At 42.2% G+C, this 21,207-nt stretch overlaps 1 protein-coding gene across 1 annotated transcript in view; it reads left to right on the top strand.

Moving 5' to 3' along the window:
• Positions 1-791: 791 nt before the first annotated feature.
• ppp1r14bb (protein phosphatase 1, regulatory (inhibitor) subunit 14Bb) overlaps positions 792-21,207 on the top strand; it is a 25,352-nt gene continuing 4,936 nt past the window's right edge. The window contains exon 1 of the mRNA XM_051428958.1: positions 792-1,435. Within this exon, the coding sequence (XP_051284918.1) occupies positions 1,235-1,435 (201 nt within the window). The 5' untranslated portion in view covers positions 792-1,234. The remainder of the gene's footprint in view (positions 1,436-21,207) is intronic.

Genomic DNA, 21,207 nt, shown 5'->3' on the forward strand with positions numbered 1-21,207 from the left:
GTTGTAACGTAGAGATGAAACATGAAAGTTAAATTCTAAAACCCATACTAGCTGCTCTCTGCTTACAGTAAAGTGTGCAGAAAAGAAACTCACTCTTTTACAAACAGAAATACATACAATAGTCATTTTTGTATATTGTGAAATCTCTTTACCCAAACAGAGGTGTTAAATTTTGCACTTATACATTTCACACATTCCACAGGAGAGATTTTAACTGTTGGTAACTAGTCAAATGAGCACTGAAATACCAAGTGTTTGAAGCAGTTATGGACTGGCAATTTGTGCAGACAGTGTGTATGGACAAAGTGCTGCACAATGCAGGTCTTCAGTGTATAATGTGTTGCCTCTGGCAGGCCAAACACAACGACATATAGTAGGCCATTTCAAAAAGTCAATAGGAATGAATAGGTCTGAATGGGTCATTGTAAGGACTTAAGTCTTTTAAAGTAGGGCAAAGGCATACTGACAAAATCAAATATCCATCTTTGATGTTTATAATTGGTGATGCTAGCAGTAAAAAGCATTTGTCCTCGTGCCAAATGCGGTGAACTGCGTTAAAATGAGAGCAGAGGGGCTCACATGTGAACGTTAAAGGAAAGAGAGGGCTGGGGGAAGTATGTATGAGAAAAAAAGAAAGAAAATTTGTGTTTAACTGGTTTTCAAAGTTAGAAAAACAAGACATATTTATTTTCTTTTTCTTTTTTTTAGTCGCGCTGCGTCTGATGCGCTCGAGTCCAGTCAGAGAGCGCGCACGCACCTCTCGTGGGGACAGAGAGAGCGAGAAGAGAGAGAGAGAGGGGGGGAGAGAGAGAGAGAGAGAGAGAGAGAGAGAGAGACGTGTGATTTCTCTTTGTACTGAACTGAATGAAGAGTTAAGGCCGGCTCTGCTACTGCTGTCCTCTCTTTTTTTTATATACAAGCAGAGTTTGCATGCTGTAAATAGCCCAATAAGCCGGTTACACTTTACGTTTCACCGTACCCGTCGGTCCTTTTTGTTGTGTGGAAGCGACCGGGCCACTGCCAATGTCCCTTTGAGCGATTTTGGACAACAAAAGCATCAGGTCCAACGTTGTTTCTTCTTCGGGGGATTTCAAGTCACACATTTTTCAACCGGGATTTTTCAGCGCGGAAAAAGCGAACAGACGCACGGAGACCGCTTCGCCTCCTTTCCGTCGCCCCTTTCACACTTCTACACCTCCGGGGGGCGAATTTTTTCTCCCCAAACCGAGCGACCATGGCTGCTGTAACGAGCCCGGAGACGAGCCCTCAACCCCGGGTATATTTCCAGACGCCGGCCGGCACCACGGAGGAACCGGAGACACCCGTTCGGAAGCAGGGACGCGTAACCGTCAAATACGACCGTAAGGAGCTGCGGAAGAGACTGAACCTGGAGGAGTGGATTATCGACCAGCTAACGGACCTCTACGACTGTGAGGTAAAGACACTAACAATAACCGGCCTCGAAACCGATCGAACGTATCGATCAGGCGGCTCTGCTAAGTAATTGGGCTCCACGGTATAGCCTAATAAGTCAGTTTATCAGCTCTGGGGCTTGTCCCTCTGTCTAGTCCTAAAGCAAACTGTTGATAAAGAAACATTAATAGGCCCTTTGTCGCTGCTTTTGGCCTAGCCACGCTTGTTCTATAGCCTTATAGTATGTGGGCCATATGTAAGTAGATGATGTAATGAAGACGGAAATTGGGAAAGAGTTTGAACATGGTAAGAATTAATGTCTTATAGTCAGATAAACGCCTTGTGGGCAAACTTCAGCCCCTCACTCACAGGTAGGCTAAATGTAGCTGGTGAAGCTTTATAGCTTCATCGTGAAATAGACAGCCCCTGCTCTCTGTTCTGATTGGCTGGAGCTGTTTTAAAGCACACCTGTGAATTAATTTAATCCAATACTAATGGCTGACTGGAAATTAGCGTTTATGTCATACTTTTGGCGACAAATGCATTGTTTAGCTGCTGTTTTTTGGGAGGGAAATTAAATTAGCAGCATCAGTATTTAATAGTGATAATTCGAGATGGAGATAAAGAGAAAAACTGACTTTTTATGTGGTTGTGGCTTTGGTTTATCTAGGTTGTTGCACGCCCCCTTCCCTCCTTTCTTGTCTCTTCTAATTGCAAGCTTTAAAGTAGAGCAAAAGGTAGGTGGTGGTGTGGGAAACACTTTAATCAGACAGGGGTGGTGAGGGCAAACAAGAGACAAATGAGGTGATACTGATGTACCCGGGTGGGGGGTCCAGTCATAAATCTTGTCAGGGGGGCTCCTTTTAATGAACTCACTGGCTGTAGTAATGACTGTGCATAACTTCACACTCCCTCTGCACTACAACACCTCAAATCCTTGGTCATAGTGACACACGGAGAGCCCTGTGGTTATACTGTAGCCCAGCGGCAGCGGTGGTGTGGCTGCTGGCGTCAGTAGTTGGTAAGCTCATGTCGACTCTACTGAGCTGGCATTGACCCACATTCTATTCCTAGCTTGAGGAATACAACGACTTAACAGGTTTGGAGAATTCCTAGTAGGCTAACGGAGAGAAAAGGCAGGAAGAGGCTGGTTGCTGGAAGCAAAATCTCCAGGTTAGGCTACTCTATAGCGGATAAAAAGCTTGTTAGAGTAAAAGAAAAAAGTCCCAACTTTCTACTTAGCTTCTTCCTCCACTGACGCGCACATATTTATATACAGGGATGGGCTGGCTGTTGATATAGTGGTGGAGTTGTTGTCTTGTTGCAGTAAGGTTGGCTGTTAATAACAGAGAATCTTCAGGAGGTCTGGCTGTCTCCACATTCCCACCTGGAAGTCCCAAATCCAATCCAACAGACAAACTGTAACTAATTCTAACCAGATATTATTTCAAGCCACATTCACAGCAAACCTGAGTGTAAATTCACTCAAGGAGGGTTCAAAACTGATACCATGTGGTGTAAAAAGCAAATTGTTCTCTATCTGGCACTTTTGTTGTCTGTATCCCACTTTCATTGAGGTTTGAACGGCAGTTACAGGGATATCCCGGGAGATGTGGATAATAACAAAGTAGCAGGGACACTACAGAGAGTCACATGCCAGCAGAGGTGATTAAATGGCCTAGAGAGGATTTTAAAATCAATGTGCTTTGATTGTCTGCCAATAATGGATTAGTATGCTATGCGTTATAGCCTCACAGAGTCAAAAAAGTATGAGTAAATTAATGCAGGAGAAAATCTTAGCAGTACTGTGCACTCAGTGGTTTTTAAAATACAAATCTTTTTAGAATCTGTTTGGGATAGGTATAATCTTATGTTTGATTCCTTGTGTGTACCAGAGCCCTGCTGATTGATAGCCGACAGTGTACACTTTCAAGAATAAATATTTCTCTTTCTCAGCGTAGATTCGTTCCTCTGTTCATCTCACATTCATCATTCATTCACTAATCCAGTCCTCTAAAGTCATGCTTTTATGCACTAATGCTTTATTGGTAGTCTGCTTTTCACTCGTCAGGGTCACAAAGAGTCCAAAAAGGCTCAAAAACAGGTGTCGCAGTGACAGAGAGACTTGGGTTGTAATGATTTATTATTGTCACATCACAGGTATATCCTGTTATACTCAAGTAAATGGGATATTAATGATTTATTTCACATTTCTGGCCACACATCTCTCTATTTTTCGCTTTCATGCACGGTGGTTCCCCCCTTTCCATTGTCCCGATCCGTCTCTGCCTAGGCTGTTAGACAACAAAGAGATTAATTTACAGTCGGTTCACTGATGGAGACACATTGGGCTCATTTAGATGGGGAAATGTTGAGCACGTGCTTCTAAACAGTGTAACTGGAGAGGCCGGTCAGGGAGCAGAGCAAGTATTGGGAGAACCCTGCTCACTGACAAAAGACATGGAGCATGTGGCCTTGGATTTCACTCCTTTTTTCCTTCGCTCCCTTAATCTTTCATTTGCTTCATCGTTCCCTCCTTTTCTTGCCGTGTCGGCCTTCTTGTTCTGACTCATGTTATAATCCATATTTAAATTTTTCGCCCTTCATTATTTCCTATCTTTCTTTATATTTTTCCCTTCTTGGATGCATATTTTGGCTATTAATAAAACCGCATGGAGTTTGTTCAACAGGGAGTTCATAATGAGCTATTTTCCCCATTCATATAATCCCTTTAAACATGCTACAAGCAGTCAGCCAGTCTTTTCTGCCAACCAGCTTGTCAGATATTCATCCAGCCACTTAGTCAGCCTATCAGTCAGAGTTGCTATGGGTAATAGTGAGGAGCCGAGCCTTAGTATGATTCCATGGCAACAAGGCTTGTTAAATGTTTATGTTGGTTAACCGTGCAGTGGAAGAATAAGGTTGTGTCCATTTAGTAAAATTTTGTCATTTCCCAAAAGCCCCTGTTTTCATTATTTTCTTTCAATGCAGGATTATAATTAGAGCCATTCAGTTATTATATTAGGAGGGATTTAGTGAATACCTGAAGCTGATGTTAATGTGGCATTTGCTTTGCTGAAGAAACACTCCCTGGGTTTGTTAGGGTGCCCAGTAGAGCAGTGATTCCCAACCAGGGTTACTTGTACCCAAGGGGGCACTTCTGCCGTTGTTAGGGGGTATGTGGAAAATGAGGAGTAGGCCAAGTTATTCAGGGGGGAAATAAGAATAGAAATTATGAATAAATAGATGTCGGTTGACTCAATATGTGGATGGAACACCCTAAACACCATGTTTTTGGATTGAGAGTGCAGGAAAACCAGTGTGCAAGGGAGAGTGTTAAAAATTAACCAAACAGTTTAAATAGGTAAAGGATAAACCAGATGTTTTCCCCTGTTTCCCCAGGGGCAATCCAAACAGTTTCACGGGAGGCTCAGTGAATGGAAGTGAAATTATTACATTACTTATCAACGGGAGATCACTTATAATACCCTAAATGTGTGTGATTTGGTTAGAGAAATAGTTTAGAGATTTGGGGAATTCTACTGTTTTTCCCACTTTGCCAAATAAAGGACAGACCTTTCATATTTGGTGTGGTCTGAGGTTATGTCAGACAACAATATTAGACTATCTTAGCTCAGTTGTTGAGTGTGTATGGGATCAAATAACATCATAATGACCCCATAGCCATCCAGGAATTGAGCAAAATTGAGCAAGTAAACTAAAGTAAGCTTTGTCTGAGGGGATGCCCACAGTCTCAGACTTTGAAAAGCTCTGGAATAAACAGTTAAAGTAATTAGCTTAAATACAGTTGGATAAAAGTCATGGAAAAATGGTTGAAACACCCAGTTTCTGCAGCTTGAATACAAATGTCAGCAAACTAACCTAAACACTGTCGGTTGTAATACAGTAACTGTATGAAAAACATACTGTAAAGATATTCCATTTACATAGAGTTAATAAAAATCAATTCAGTTGAACACATTTGGAACATGATGGCTGGTGTCAGTGAGGTTACTGGAGTTCATCTGATAGCTTCAAAATCCCACAACTCCTGACCATCTCACAGTTTATATTTTAAATCAAACTATAAACTGTGTTAGTTTAAAAACATAAACACTAAACTGGCCGGAAATGTTAGGCTTTAAAGGGGTTACTGGGCACAACACAACACCAGACAGTGTTTCCTTAAGGATAAATAGTGTACACTTTCTTTGTCATTATTGAACCCCCATTCTATTACCGGCTTTGTATATGAAGTGCAAAGTGAGTTTGAGCTTACTCTAGGGAAAAAGACAGTGGGGGTTACGCTCAAGTGCCCCACTTCTCCACAACTCCACTTTTAGTAAAACTGATCACATTTCACTCCAGCTCTTGGTACCATTTCCATGGTAACTGTGCTGTTAAATGTTTTTAGACTTTAGACTTTTTTCCCTTCAGTTTTCTGCTCGTAGTACACTGGAGCTGACCAGTAGCTACATAGTTAACAGTGAAGTGAGTGGGCGGGCGGACCAATCCCCAAACTCCAGGGTCCTACGTGGCCACACAGATATATATATATATATATATATACACACACACACACACACACACACACACACACACACACACACACACACACACACACATAAACACAGATGGGGATACGAGTGAACAGAGGCAGGGTTGGTGAGCAGGAATGCAATAAACGGGGGAAGAAAGAAGAAAAAAAGCTAGAGGGGATGGCAAGAGGAGAAGGAAAAAGTAGTAGGAGTAGGCAGGGATGTCAGAGCGGGAGAAAGTGTTTTTCTAACATGTGTCCACTGCTATTACTTGCTAATACACACTTAATGGTGTGTATAGGAAGTCATGTAATAGTGGTGACTAAAGTGCCCTTTTTTTAACTGTAGCACTCACTGAAAACAAACCTGTGACTTCTGACAATAAACTAACAAAATTACCTTTTCTCACATAAACACATATTAATGAACAGTACAATGAAGGTTTGTAAATTCATTATTCCTTAATGATGTTGCCTTTCACTCTGTTGTGGTCTCAAACAGCAGACAGTTAGAGCAGCAGATACAGCCAGGCCAATAAAAACACAACATGCATCCTGGTGTTGTGTGTCACTCAGAGGGAAGTCTGGGGGAGGTCTAACTGTGGGAACAGCCGTAATTTCATAGTTTTGCCGGTCATTGCCTCCTTTACTGGTTTAACAATGTAAAAGGACACACACACGCAGAAAAACACACACAAGAGTGTGTTACATTTGCTTAAACCTTGACTTAAAGGTCTGAATACCAATCAGTATTACCCTGTTTCCCTCAGTGTGCGTAAGAGGGTGACTACAAAGAATGGTTGTTACACAGCGGGAGTGAAAGACTCCAGTGTGTCTTTGTAAACACCCCCCACACAAGCACACACACACACACACACACATTTGCACATAGACACAGACATGCACACATCGTGTTAATAGGTTACACGTGGTTCTACATGTTGAACACACAGATATTTTCCTGTTTGATTGGGGGTGAGTCAGCAAGTACTGTAGCCTGAGCTACTGACTGACCATGTGAGCATTTTTTTTATCAGTGATCAACTCAGTTAGAGAGGAGGAAGGCCGCCAAGAATATTGGTGAAAAGTGAGGCAGACTAAAGCGTGTGTTTTGGTTTGTGTGTGAGTAAATTCGGAAGGAAGTAAAGAACGCCAAGAGAGAGGAGGCATGGTTGAAGAAAGAGAGGGATGTAGAGAGAATGAGGGATGTGTGAGTGAGTTTGTTCAGGGGAATGCTTATGCATGTTTTTACAGGAAGTGTGTAAGTAAAAAGGAGAGAGACGAACAGATAAAGTACATAGGAAAATACTGACATACCACTTTCCCCCAAATGCACCACATGTTATCAGTGCACACACCTGTTGTTTCACACAAACACACACACACACACACTTTTCACCATCTATCATGCATAATCTATTCTAATATGTAAGTAAGCAGGACTGGATGCCATGTACTATGTAGAGTTTTGGGACCACTAGTGGTATGGAGCAGTGTTTTGAAGAAATAGGTCCCTGGTTTGTCTGTATCTTGTGCACACACGAGGACGAGTATGTGGGCGATCTGATATACATTCCTGGAGATCTTACACACTATCCCACTGATTGACACAAACACAGCAATGGAAGAAGGAGACTGGGAGCTAGCAAACATAGATGGCAACAATGCTGGCTCCAAAAATACCCCCAGCCACCCCCCAAAACGGCATAGAAAGTGTTATCAAGGTGAACACGTACTTTGGTGAGAAATGTAACCTTGTTTGCACTCCACTGGGTACCTTTTAAGAGGTAAGTATAAATATTCAGTGTGTATGCATCCATGTTTCTTGCATATTGCTTTTGCTTTTGTCACAGTCCTCAGCATGTGCTCTGCCATATATCAGCCATCGTAGCCTGTACATACTGATTGTCTGACACCTTTCCACCATGTCAACCCCTTCAGTATCATGTTTCAGTACTAGCTGAGCCTGATGAGCTTGTCATTCCATCCTCTCTCACACAGGGTTGTCAGCCAGGTGTACAAGGTTTAGGAGAAAACATTTTCCCTTGATGATCAAGTGGGGCGTATTTGCAGTACCAATTACGAAACTTGTCTGCTTGCAGCAAATCTAATAGGGGGTAGTAACTTGTTAAAATCTCCTGAGACAGTTTACAAAGTTGAAAGCTTGTTATCCATTCTCTCTTCCTGCTGTACAGTTGTGTATATTGTGTGCATCCAGTAAATTCTCAAGCTGTTAATATTTATGCCTCCATAAACATAATGACTGTGATGCATTAAAGTACCCCTGTGCTTCCCGGTTCATTATTCTGAATGGTCTACAGTCTATCATGCAGTTTGTTTCCTAACCAAAGTGCAATTCACTGAGATTTTTATAATTAATGCATTTTAAGACTGCACATATGCTTTTGATAGCTGCTGTGTCAGAGCTCTAGCACCCTTGAGGAGGCTTTTTTAAGTGAGCACGGGTATAATAGTGATGTAGTTTGGTACACAGGCCAGCGTTATTACCGTATATGACTCCAGGGTGTTGGTGCTGATGCAATAGTGCTTTTAAATGAGAGATGAATATGAGGTTTTGGTGATGCGTGTTTATTGGCCTCCATGTTGAAACCATATTTAAACAATGAACAGCCACTGTCCCAATATTTAACAGTTGGCAGCAGCTGGCATACATCGTTGGTACGGAGTCATTATCATCATGAAGTCTCTTTGTAAGTAATGCCAACTGCCTGCAGGTTGAGTGAGGTAACAACAGATCCACTCAGGAGTGTATTTTAGTCCCAGGAGGTGCATTAGAGCAGACACCAGTTGAGCTGCAGAGAGGCATATGTCAGTATATGGCTTTATCCAATGTCTCTTATTGTGTATAATGTGTTTTATTGTAGCTTTTGTATGCCAAGAACAGACTGTACATGAGCTCTGCACAATGTCTTCTCTGTTATTAGAGTTTATTTAGAGCCGTTGACGGATAATGTCAAGCTTGGGATGCGATTTTTAATATTAGATAGTCGTAGCTCTCAGCATGTAGCAATAGTTGTGCGGTCAGATGGGTTTACAGAAAGAGACTGTGTTCAGAGCTGTGGCGCTGTGTTAGCATTGCCACTGACTTCCTGACCTGATGTCAGTATCAAGCAGACAGACAGCGCTGATAAAGAGTTTGCCAAGTTCGAGCACCGACGCCACGCTGGTTTCATGTATCCTCCATGATGTCACCTAACCTAAGCTGTCATGGTATCACAGCGTAGAAGAAGTCACGTGGCAGGATTCTTGTGCCGTTATGAAAACAGCTCCGGTTAAAATGGCTTTGGGAAGAAACGGATGAAAGATGTGTGGGCAGATGGACAGACAGCTGGTAGGCAGATAGACAAACTGATGAATGAGGCAGAGGAATAATGATACCAGTCACTTCTGCCATTTATTACAATATATGAAATTCAAGTTCTTATGTAACTTGAAATTTACATGTATTCATTTAGAAGTGAATAGTAAATAGACAAATAATAATTTCCTTTTTAATTATATGTTGTATGTGTAATCTTTTATTTCTGCTACTTGCATTTATTCGCTGAGCAGGAAGGAACAACTGACCATATTTGGGTGACAGAAATGATTCATCAGGAAGGGAGTCAGTCAGTCACTCTCACTCACACATACTATCATAATGTTGGAATTAACAGCACTGAATGAACAAATCAGTGTGTTCAGTCATTCACCTCTTTAGTAAAATAAAGGCGGTCATTAGCTTCAATTCACAACTGTTACAATGGTTTAGAGTATTAAAGGCAACAAAAAGCCCTTACAAACTTCCTGTCCAGCCACCGTTCAGTCCTACAGGGGACGTGTGTTTTAGGTTCAAAAAGATTTTTGGGTGGATTACCTCTTTAATCTGCTTAGAGTTGCTTTCTGTTCGTGCCATAAAACCCATCAAAACTGTTTTAATCCTGCTACTGGACAAAGCTCAGAGGAGAGTAAATGAATTGCCAGTCGGCTAAAAGAAGAAATCCGTTTAATGAATGATCATGTTGGGACAGACATAACCACTGTCTGCATCCTCCGTTAGGCATCTAGTACAGAAACTGAACTTCAAGTGGATTCAATCAGATTTGTTTCTCTCACTCAGCAACGCTGTTGTCAGAACTAAATACAGAGTAAAGATAAGAAAAGCAAGTAAGATAGGTAATTCACTGGACAGTAAAATTGTTTGCTGCACTGCATTCATTTTGATCTTTTTCTCATTCCTTCCTTAAGGTTCATATTTGATCTTGAACATGTTATTGATTGATAGAGTCACTGAGGAAAGGTAGAACGCACGCTGGATTGCAGAGTGTACTTTGTGAAAGTTTTAAGGGTCATATAATGAAGTTACAAACAGAATCTTTTCTAGTAAGAGAGTAAAAGGAAGGTGAAAGGATAGTGGAAATGGATGGATAAGCAGAAGGGGAACTAAGGGTTAAAGATTCTTACTACTGCTATTACTGTTTCAGACCATGTGTTTTCTGTCTGTTTTTGTTTCTATGTGATAATCTGCTGGAATCTCCCACATTGTACGTTTCTTAAATCCTTAACTGATTGACTCAATATGGAATTGGACCAAAGCATTCATTTATTAGATTACCCACTGTGTTGCCAGGGTTGGAAAAGTCGCAGGTTGTGTTGATGATTGATCTGCATGAAGGACTTAATAATGTTCTCTAATCCCTTTTGAAATCCATACGGATTACATCTCAATAATAGCAGGATGAATTAAAAGGCTCCACAAATAAACCTGGACATTTCTGTGGAAAAGTGGGTGAAACTTAGTGGAAAAAATATTGAGATGGAACCTGAATGACCTTGTAGGGTTGCCAAACTCCGCTCCTGTCTAAAACTAGCAGAACGGAGCCATATGTCGTTCAGTGAGTGACATGGCAAATGAAAAAATGAATGTTAGTTCCTTTGGTTGTGTTAGTAGTACTTGCCAAGAGTGACATAATGATAATCTGCTGTAATCCTTGTTTGTATGCATTCTTATTTTAATCTGCACGTAATCTCTTCTTTCAGTCCAATTGTAGTGGTAATGACTATTCTGGCTTGTAATGTGTGTGTGTGTGTGTGTGTGTGTGTGTGTGTGTGTGTGTGTGTGTGTGTGTGTGTGTGTGTGTGTGTGTGTGTGTGGTCTTCCTCGCTCTCTTCTTCCGTATGTATTTGTTTGAGTTTTTAATTTTTGCTCTCCTGATAATTAGTAATTGATGGAAGGAAAAGGAAAAATCAGTTTGTTGGAACACCTCAGGCTTCTCTTTCCAATGTTACCAAGATGCACACACACACACACACACACACACATTGATATCATGATCTCCTCCTCAGATCGGTCCTCTGTTCTCTGCTGCAGAACTGACAGACTCAAGAGGAGACGGAGAGTGGAGGTGGAGGGTGAAAGTGGGCACTTGAGATACTGTCTGGTTCACATATTTCAGATGGATGTATGAGGGGATTTTGTAATTAGAGTGGGCTGAAGAGATGGATGGATATTCTTTGTTTTGTTGTGTGTGTGTGTGTGTGTGTGTGTGTGAGTGTGTGAGTGAGTGAGTGAGTGAGTGAGTGTGTGAGTGAGTGAGTGAGTGAGAGAGAGAGAGAGAGGGACAGATAGATAGAAGCTGGGTTCTCATGCAAGTATTTTTATACAAATCAGTAAAATGTAAATTGAAAGGTTAAACATTAGCAGTCGAAGGTCTTCTGTTGCAGAAATGCTTTGGATTTGTCAATTGTTTCAACATTACAAGACTGTGTTTTACAGTTCTGATGCATATTTGCTGCTAACCACTTGTTCCTGTGCAGCTCATAAAAAGTCTTAAATCCAATAATCTGAATCTTAGGCTTTAAAATGTCTTGAAGTGTCTTAAATGTTGCTTTTAAATATGTTTTGGGGGAAAAGAAATTGTATGGATCACGTTGGAACAAATACAAAATGAACCTGACATGGAACCAGTACTGATCTTCCTTCAGTATTTACATCAAATAGGTTTTAAATATCACTGATAATGGTCTTAAAATGGTCTTTGAAGTCTTAAATTTAACCTGACCTGTAGAAACCTCCAGAGACCCTGCTTATATTGCATTGGACAGTAATGGACAATTATTAAATATCAGTATTTTGCAGATTATAGCTTTAGATTTTACTTCACAGTTGGATAAAAAGAGCTACTGATGGAGTGTGTCATGGAGCCTACTGCTGGGCAGCAGCAGGGGCAAACTGTTGCCCTCATGTAGTAGTTTGCAAGCACGATGCAGCAGCAGAGCTCCAGCCCTGGTAGCACCTTGCGGTTGCCAGTACAAGTCTTCCCGAGGCTGGCTGTGACCCTGAGGGACCAGCAGAGCGTTTTTCCCCTAGAGGGGCTGTAGCATAGACATTTCCAGTCAGCACACAGAGACCACTGAACCATTCAGTCAGGCCAAACAAGCTGATGTGGGAATCATTCAACCGTGCAGCGAGCAGCTATGACTATGGGCAGCTTTTGGGGGGTCAAGGTTGGGTGACATTCTAAATTTTTACCTCTCCAAATAGATTTATAGCTGTGTGTCTTTCAGTACCTCTAGGTTCAGCTATCCATTCCCGGATATCACTTTACTCTATATTGCTGTGCACTAATGCTATATATATGCTATTGTTACCTAATGACAGTGTAAGAACAACCAAAACTACTGTGCTTGCATCCTAATTATAGTGATGAAGGTTTCCTGGCACCATATGAAGATATGTTCTGTGTACTTGGAGCCTGTTTGGTTTGGCTTTCTCCTGCAGTAAGTCCGAGGCAACCCACACAGCACAATAGCATGCCCACATCACTACCACCAGACTCTGGAGGCTCTGGTTCCTTTTACCATACGTGACAGAGCTGTTTGCATTTTATCTGTAGTGAGATAGCAGGAAGCCTGACAGGGCTGCAGAGTTAAAACATATGGAGGCTCTGGTAGGATGTGCTCAATGAGGGGTGCATGTTGTTTTAAGAAGGTTTGGAATAGAACAGAAACATTTAGGAGCTACATTAATCCCTGCTTCCACAGAGGCGCGTGCACAGATACATTCACAAGTTGATTTTTATAAAGACAATCTTCATTCATCACTGGGAAAAAAGAACGCAGATAATCTTGGAAATGTAAATCCGTACTGCAAGCGGCACTGCAAGGTGTTAGAGACTAACAACAGTATGGCTCATAAAACAATTAAATTCTATATTCTGTTCTCTATCCAGCTGTAAGCACGCTGTAAAGATGTTAGTGCATTTGTACTGTTTTGCCTGCGGCTCTTTCTCTCTGTTTTTCATATGATTCAAAACAGGACATCATATTCTTCCTGGGAGGAAATACATCCAACTGATTAGACGTGCAATAGAGATGAAGATCAACCCCACACACACACACACACACACACACACACACACACACACACACACACACACACACACACAAACAAAAGTTGCACAATAACTCACACACACGAGATGCTACATGCACACTCAGACTGGATTAAGTGCATTGCATTGTATTGATTATGGATTGCTGTGGTTTATGGTTTATGGTTTTGTGTGCGTGAGGCAACATATTCATTACAGCAGCCAATCACCACTTAGATTAATTGCACTCTCACTCTCACACTCACACACACACACACACACACACACACACACACACACACACACACACACACACACACACACGCCAGTATTGCTAATGTCACTCTGTTTCTGTTCACATACACACACATTTGGTCTAAGACACACACTCCCCCCTGCCACTTCCCACAGATATCATTCAACCTCCCCTCCCCCTGCTATCTTCCAAGGTCACGTGCCCAGACAGGAAGTAGCTGGGTGCTCTGGTGTTTTAACCCCTTCAGTGCATAAGAGAAGAATAGAGAAGAGACCTTTTAAACAACCTCATTTGTGGGGGTCACGCTCTTTGTGAGTCAAACTGGTGATGGGAGGAAGACAAAGACGTGTTGGAGGGGAAAGCGAACAATGTGAAAGAGCTGCAGATTCCTGATAAGCACTGGTGTGAGACAGAGGGAGATAGAAAGAAGATGGAAAGCAGCAGGCGATGACTGACACAATGCATCCCTAATCCCTACACCCTTGTTGACCCCTCTGTGGCTCCCTCTCTCTCATATTCTCTCTCTCGTTCTCTCGTAAGTGGTATCACGCCCGCAGCAAGGTGGCCCAAACTCAATGAGCTGCCCTATTACGGACTCACTGAGGGTGATTTATATGAGAGCAGCACAGAGTGGTAATGCCAAGCAGAGAGGAAGGACATCAAAGGAGACATAAAGATAAAGAGACAGAGGGGCAGAGCATGGCAGGAAGCAGGCTCAAGAACAGTATTTTTCCACTACTTCTCTCTCTCTCTGTGTGTGTGTGTGTGTGTGTGTGTGTGTGTGTGTGTGTGTGTGTGTGTGTGTGTGTGTGTGTGTGTGTGTGTGTGTGTGTGTGTGTGTGTGTGTGTGTGTGTGTGTGTGTGTTAATCAGATGACAGTAGACCAAATTGCCAGATCAGTCACAAGGGTGTCATGGCTTGCAGGCCTGTTTTCAGCTTTTGTACTTAAAATATTTGTTTGGTATTTTGACAAAGAAAATGGTCTGGCAACTTTTGTATTGTCTTTCATTTCTAAATAGGCCACTTAGTATGTTTCCATATCGGCCATGACCGTGCACAGGAATTGCCTGCAGATATTTGCACAGCATAACCTCAACTTCTCCACTGGATTTCATGGTGGAATTTACCAATTCATAATTTTCTAGGAAACAAATTGAGTTCGGGGAATTGCAAGCAAATCTCAAACTGCTCTTGTCTTTAGTTTCTATGTTTTAGGCACATGTTTGGTGTTGGCTGCAGTCCAGTTTCGTTGCAAATCCTCTTTGGCTCAATCAGTCTGTTTATTTAATGAACAGGCCTGCACACGCATACAATGTGTGAATTCAAAGGTGTGCTTATCAGCTCATCTGTGAGTCTGTGCAAACTGTAGTTACCTTTTAAACCCCCTTCTCTGCATCCTTAGTCAAATATAATTATGCCAGTCAAGCAGATTCATCCTCACCACTATCCTGAGCTTGGGCAATGCAGCAATATATTTTTGTGGGTTAAACAAGACCGAACGTATCCTATTAGTGTGCGATTGTTTCAAAAGCATTGCCACAGTATTTCTCTTTTCTCTTTGGTTCATCTCTTTTTTTTTACCTGGGTGTTGTCAAAACTGGTCAACATCCAAATATATCAGAATGCGCTGTTCTTTCAACCTCCAGCCACGCTTCTGTTTTTCTAGCTCTGTACTCACCTCTTCCTGTATGTGTCTCACCCTGTCCCTCAGTGGATGAGTTGGTGATCTATCTGTCTGCGATGCACCCATAATCCTTTTTCACAATCACAGCTAATACTTTAAGTATTGACAAAGCACTGAATGATGCTGGACCTTTAGACAAAGATCATTGAAGCACAGTCCTATTTTCTTCATTAAAGACGTTCAGCATCCGTTTTGAATGCAAATAGGCAGCAAATCCGACCAGATTCTTTGGTTTCACACATTTTACTAATTTTGCTGTTGATTGACACCATGATGCCACCTGTCTTACTCTGGTGTTTGTGGTGAAGCTGTGACATTGTTTTGTGGACGCTGTTCTCTAATCTGGGAGAACTGAAACGCACACTAACAGTCAAACAATCTTAGCTATGCCCGTGCTTACACTGCCTGCAGAGAGGTTGTGTGTGTGTGTGTGTGTGTGTGTGTGTGTGTGTGTGTGTGTGTGTGTGTGTGTGTGTGTGTGTGTGTGTGTGTGTGTGTGTGTGTGTGTGTGTGTGTGTGTGTGTGTGTGTGTGTGTGTGTGTAACTTGTCATTGTCAATATGTCCACACATATTTTGTACCTGTGCCAAGTCAACCAGCCTGGGGTAATAGTTTTAATGGAGCAGACACATAAACACACACACACTCACTCACCCACTCTATAAAGCAAACACACACTTATAAACGCTATATAAACTCAGCAAAAAAAAAAACATTTCCTGCATGGATAGGCCTCAATAGAATGAGTTCTGGTACAGAAAGGCACATAGAGAGATTCTATGTAACATGTAAATCACATGTCAACTTCTCCTCTCCATCTGTACTTCCTGTGTCTCTCCACCAGTAAAAAGAATGAAAGGTATAATATGTAACATTTCCACTTTAAAAGGTCTTAAAAACAACTAGACCTATGTTATATATTTTTTCGAGTTGTAAATACAGATACATTTTATTCAAGGTAACGGTGCATTCATTTGGTCACATGTCAATGGCGTTGTATCCCCTTTACCACCTTTAGTACTATCATTTCTGGGAAAAGCGTGGGATATGTGTAAGGAGAGCGAGCAAGGAAGTCGGCGAACGTTAACATAAAGGGAATAAAACTTTAATACATTACGTCGTCCGTGAACATGATTTCTGCCTGCGTCATTACAGATAGATTTCCAGCGCCAATGGTGGTTATTTATAACCCTGTGAGACAGCTGGACTTGTGAGATCACTCAAGAATCCATCTTTCCAGGCTTCAAAACATCGTTTCTGTCTGAACCGCAGCGGGCTGAACCAATCGGCGTGAGCCACGTTGTGAGCCACGGGCGTGGTTTAACCCTAGGATGTGTGATGACGTGTGTGTGAGAAGTGACTAATGGCGGCTGAAGAACACAACACTTAACAAGCAAAGAACATAAAAGGAGATTATATAAGTATAGAGGAGTCTGGTTTCTTCAGTCAAAACAAGTGCACACACGGAAATTGGAGTGAATGGCGACATTGTTTAGCGCCACGCGGCCTACTTTTCCTACTTCTTCCTCCTTCCTGTACGCTTCAGCCATCACTTCCCTCTGTCTCCCAACTTCCTTCTCCCCCCTCTCTTCCCCTGCACCATAACCCAGCCAATACATTGTTTTTGTCTTTGTAGCAGAATGGGCGATCGGCCATCCTGAAGTCCGACTATTTTTATCCTCGTTTGTTAATGAGGCAGCAGGAAAAGCAAAAGTGACTATTTGTCACTCATCCAGCCTCTATGTAATTCTTATTCTACCTGTTAATAACTTTCTTCTACATCTCATCTTTCTTACACTCACAAGTATACGTAGATGCTATCACAGTGTGTTATCACTGGAAGACATGCTGTGTAATCCCTGTAGGTGGCCTCTGTGACCTACTTACACATACAGCTTCCCTCACTGATAAGACCTTATTACACACAATATGCACCTGTGTTGTCATTTCATTGGCTGTGTGTGTGTATGTGCTGCTCCTCATCAGTATGTGACTGGTGGCTGTTGGGGATTTCTCTGATTTTACGCTCACATCCCTTTTTAAAATTATTTATTTTGGCATAGTTCATCTTTCACTGTGGGTCTCCTCTAACTGCGTTATGTGTGTCCCGCTGTTTATAGACACAAGTAAGTGTGTGTTGGAAGTTTTAATTAGACTTGAGGTCGGTTAGAGTACTGTGAAATCAAGTCAGTATAAAATAAAAGCTGCTGACACATGAGAGTTTTTTTTATTCAGTCTAGTCTCTGAAGAAGTCATCCGTGGAGAAACCCCGACTTTGCTTCATTGCTTTCTCATCACTTCCCTTTCCAGAGATGTTTACAGTAGCTATGATAGGCCTTTTAGTTGCAATACAAGGCCAATGACCTAGTGTGTGTGTGTGTGTGTGTGTGTGTGTGTGTGTGTGTGTGTGTGTGTGTGTGTGTGTGTGTGTGTGTGTGTGTGTGTGTGTGTGTGTGTGTGTGTGTGTGTGTGTGTGTGTGTGTGTGTGTGTGTGTGTGTGTGTGTGTGTGTGTGGCTTATGTTTTTCCGGTGAGGGAGCTGTATCTGGCATTTGATCTGTCCAAGCCTGTAGCTGCTACACAGTCCCCTGTGAGAGGAGTAGTACTATGACCTACACACACACACACACACACACACAGACACACACGTATGAGCACAAATACGCTCTCATAATGTCACATCTCATTCTGCTCTGTTCTGCTAGGCAGCCTGCAGACAGACAGTGTGTCAGTCTGTTGCTCTCTCCCCGTCACAGCCTCATCGTGTTGGTGTGTGAATCATATTTGCAAGCTTGTCAGGAAGAGTATAATTAAATTTAAAGACCGCACTAAAACAGGTCTATGTGTAGGTTCACAGTATCGGTTTGTTTCTCATGTGATGCTGGTGGTTCAGACTGAGTAAAGTTTTGTGATGTCTAATTCCAGTTCAGCCAAGATTGATGCTGAAAATGTTTTTCTCAAATAAAAACAACAGTCACTTGCAGTTATTGTGCAGTGTGACCTATAGACAGGTGGCTGTTCAAATAGTACTGCGTTCATTTGAACAAACTACTTTTATTTAATCTAGTCATAATAAATGAATTCTTGCTGAGGTCTACCTGACCAATATGTTGCATTTATAATTTACAGAGCTCTTTAAAAGTGTGAGGATTTAGTTTTTCTAGTCAAAAGCAGACAGTGGGTCTATATTTTATTACCAGCCATTATCACATAAACACATCTGTGCTGTCATAAATCCTTTCAGCAATAAGTCTGGACTCATTTTTTTCTATTGTCTCAGACTTGGACTCGTTAGTATCTGCACTCGGACGTGGTCTCACTAAATACTCAAGAACAAAACCATTAATGAGGCATGCTGGTTCAGAAAACAGCTATTGGTTTAATTCAAAATCCATCCAGAACGGGCATTGACATTGGGAACCATGGTTACCAGGTGGCCAGTACATGTCACTTGTAATCGTATGCCTGGCTGCCACCACTCATCTCACTGACAATGGCAAAAACATTTTTTATTTTTCATGGCCTTGACTCGGTCTTGACTAGTCCAGGTCTTGGATTTGTCATGGACAAAGGTGGTCCTGACTACAGCGCTGGTTAGAAGTCCTGTCCTTAACCAAGAGTGAATGCACTATCTGAGGCTACCGATACATTAGAAATATTGCGCTTCTAAAACCTCAGCACCTCTGTCCAGGCTGACATCCTATATGTATTTTTTACAGTGAGCTGATTGCTCAGCAGGCTGTTGAAGGGTTAGCCATGCAGCATAGGTTACCGTGGTGATGATCTACCTTGGTTAAAAGTGAGCCAGCTTTGTGATACCAGAAAAACTGGTTAACTGATCTCATGGACGGAGCACTGAAGGTGTTTCTGGATGCTCATGGTGGAACAACACCTCTCTAGCTAGTCCTTGCACATGCATCACTGTAAACTGCACAGTCAGACTTCTTAAATGTATCAAACACCCAAACTGCGTATGTCCTTTGGATTTACTGAAAAGATTCCTGGTTCAGGATAAACCGGATTTGTCTTTCTTTACCTCCAGACCTCTCCGAATTGTTCCACACTGCACTGCTGTGTTCACAATCCTGCAGCGTGTGCCAATATCTTGTAGCCACCTTTCAGTGGAGATCACATCTGCAGCCAACAGTAAAAACCCCCTCCAGTCTCCAGACTAGTTCACTAAGTCAGTCTGGGAGGATTGTTTTGGAAATCTTCCCTCGTGATTCCCTGCTTTCTTTGTGTCTCCACTCTGAGGCCTGTCTTCCGGCCTTTTTCAACATCCCTCCCTCCCTCCTCTCTCTCCTCTTGTCTCCCCCTCTCGGTCTGCTCCACTCAGCTGCTCCTTTTTCTCGATGTGCTTCTTAACCTCTTACCTTCCTTCCTCTGGGCGTTCCCTTCCCCCCTTGCAGATTTAACAGTTTGTCTTTCAAATCGTTTTCAAATAAGCTGTATTAAAATGGAAAGCAGTGGATGCTTTTCAGGTACATTAAACAGCAATTAGTGCATTTCATTTACCTTGTGAGTACACCACAGAGACACACAGTGGAGAAGGATTGCTGCTCATACAAGAAATGAATAGGTACAAAGTTGAAAAGAATTTCTGTCTCATCTTTCTTTCACTGTTTACAACTTATTGAGTGTCTTTATCTTATCAGCTCCTTTTCTTTGTGTTCTCGTCTTTCTCACGTTTTCTTTCGTAGTTCTCTTTACTGCATATAGCACATGGAGCCCACATGTTGGGCAGATCAGTCTTTGTGTCAGACTTCACAGTGTGTGTGTGTGTGTGTGTGTGTGTGATTGTGTGTGTGTGTGTGTGTGTATGAGTGAGACAGCGTCAATATGTCTGCAGTGTAAGCATGTGTGTGTTTGAGTCTATGTACACCTTTGTGTCTGTCTTACAGTGCTTTAATTTTGAAATTCAGTAAGAATGCCTGTGTGTGTGTCTGTTTGTCAGTGTATGTACTTTTTGTCCCTCTTCTGCTTCAATGTCTTACTCTCAGCTTTTGTGTGTGTGTCAGTATTTTTGCACATTTTTGTCTGCATCGCTGCTTACAGCATGTCTGTTTGTCGACTTATGTGTGTGTGTGTGTCTGTGTGTGAGTGTCTGTGTGTGTGTGTTTTACTCTGCTGACACTAAGTCTGTCTGTCACCTCCAGTCTATCTCACACACGCAGGCTGTCCTGCTCAGAATTAAATCCTTATACTCCACCCTTTACACACAAACACACACACACACACAAACACACACACACACACACACACTTCACCCAGCTCAGACTTATAATGCCTATTTTATAATTCTTTAATCCATGTGTGTGTGATGTTGAGGACTTTTCACTTGAATAGAAAAAAGAAACCTACCACACAAATGTGCACACGCAGCATGCTATGCCTGTCTGTCTGTGCATTTGTGAGCGTGCATGAGTGTGTGTGTGCGTGTGTGTGATGGGGTAGGGGGCAGTTGGGCAGGTGCAGAGACAGCTGGTGTGGGCAACTCTCACCGAGGGGGAGGACGGGAGCGAGCGAGAGATTCCTAGAGAATGACATGAATATAGGGTAGCAATTGAGTTGCAGAAGAGGGGGAAACGAGTGTTTGTACGAGAGCGTGTGTTGTTGCCAGTGGTGAACTGCTTTGATAGCACACACTGAGCTAGTGTGTCTGAGTGAGACAGATGGAGAAACGGAGAAAGAGAGGGAGACTATTAAACCACTTCGTAAAGAGCGACAGATTAATCGAGAAAAAAAAGAATTGCTTGGCTTAAGGGAGAAGGCGCGGCGAGGAAGGGAAAGAGAGAGACAAAGACGAACTTACAGCGAACTGAGTTTTCACTTTTATTTATTTGATAAGCCGTATATCTCTGCGCTAGAGGCAAGTGTGCTCTTAAACTTCATGTTAGAGGTCAGCTTATCAGTATCAGGCAATAATTGCTTCGCTGGAATGAAAAG

The sequence above is a fragment of the Dicentrarchus labrax genome, unplaced genomic scaffold, assembly GCF_905237075.1.
Source record: "Dicentrarchus labrax unplaced genomic scaffold, dlabrax2021, whole genome shotgun sequence".
NCBI lineage: Eukaryota > Metazoa > Chordata > Actinopteri > Moronidae > Dicentrarchus > Dicentrarchus labrax.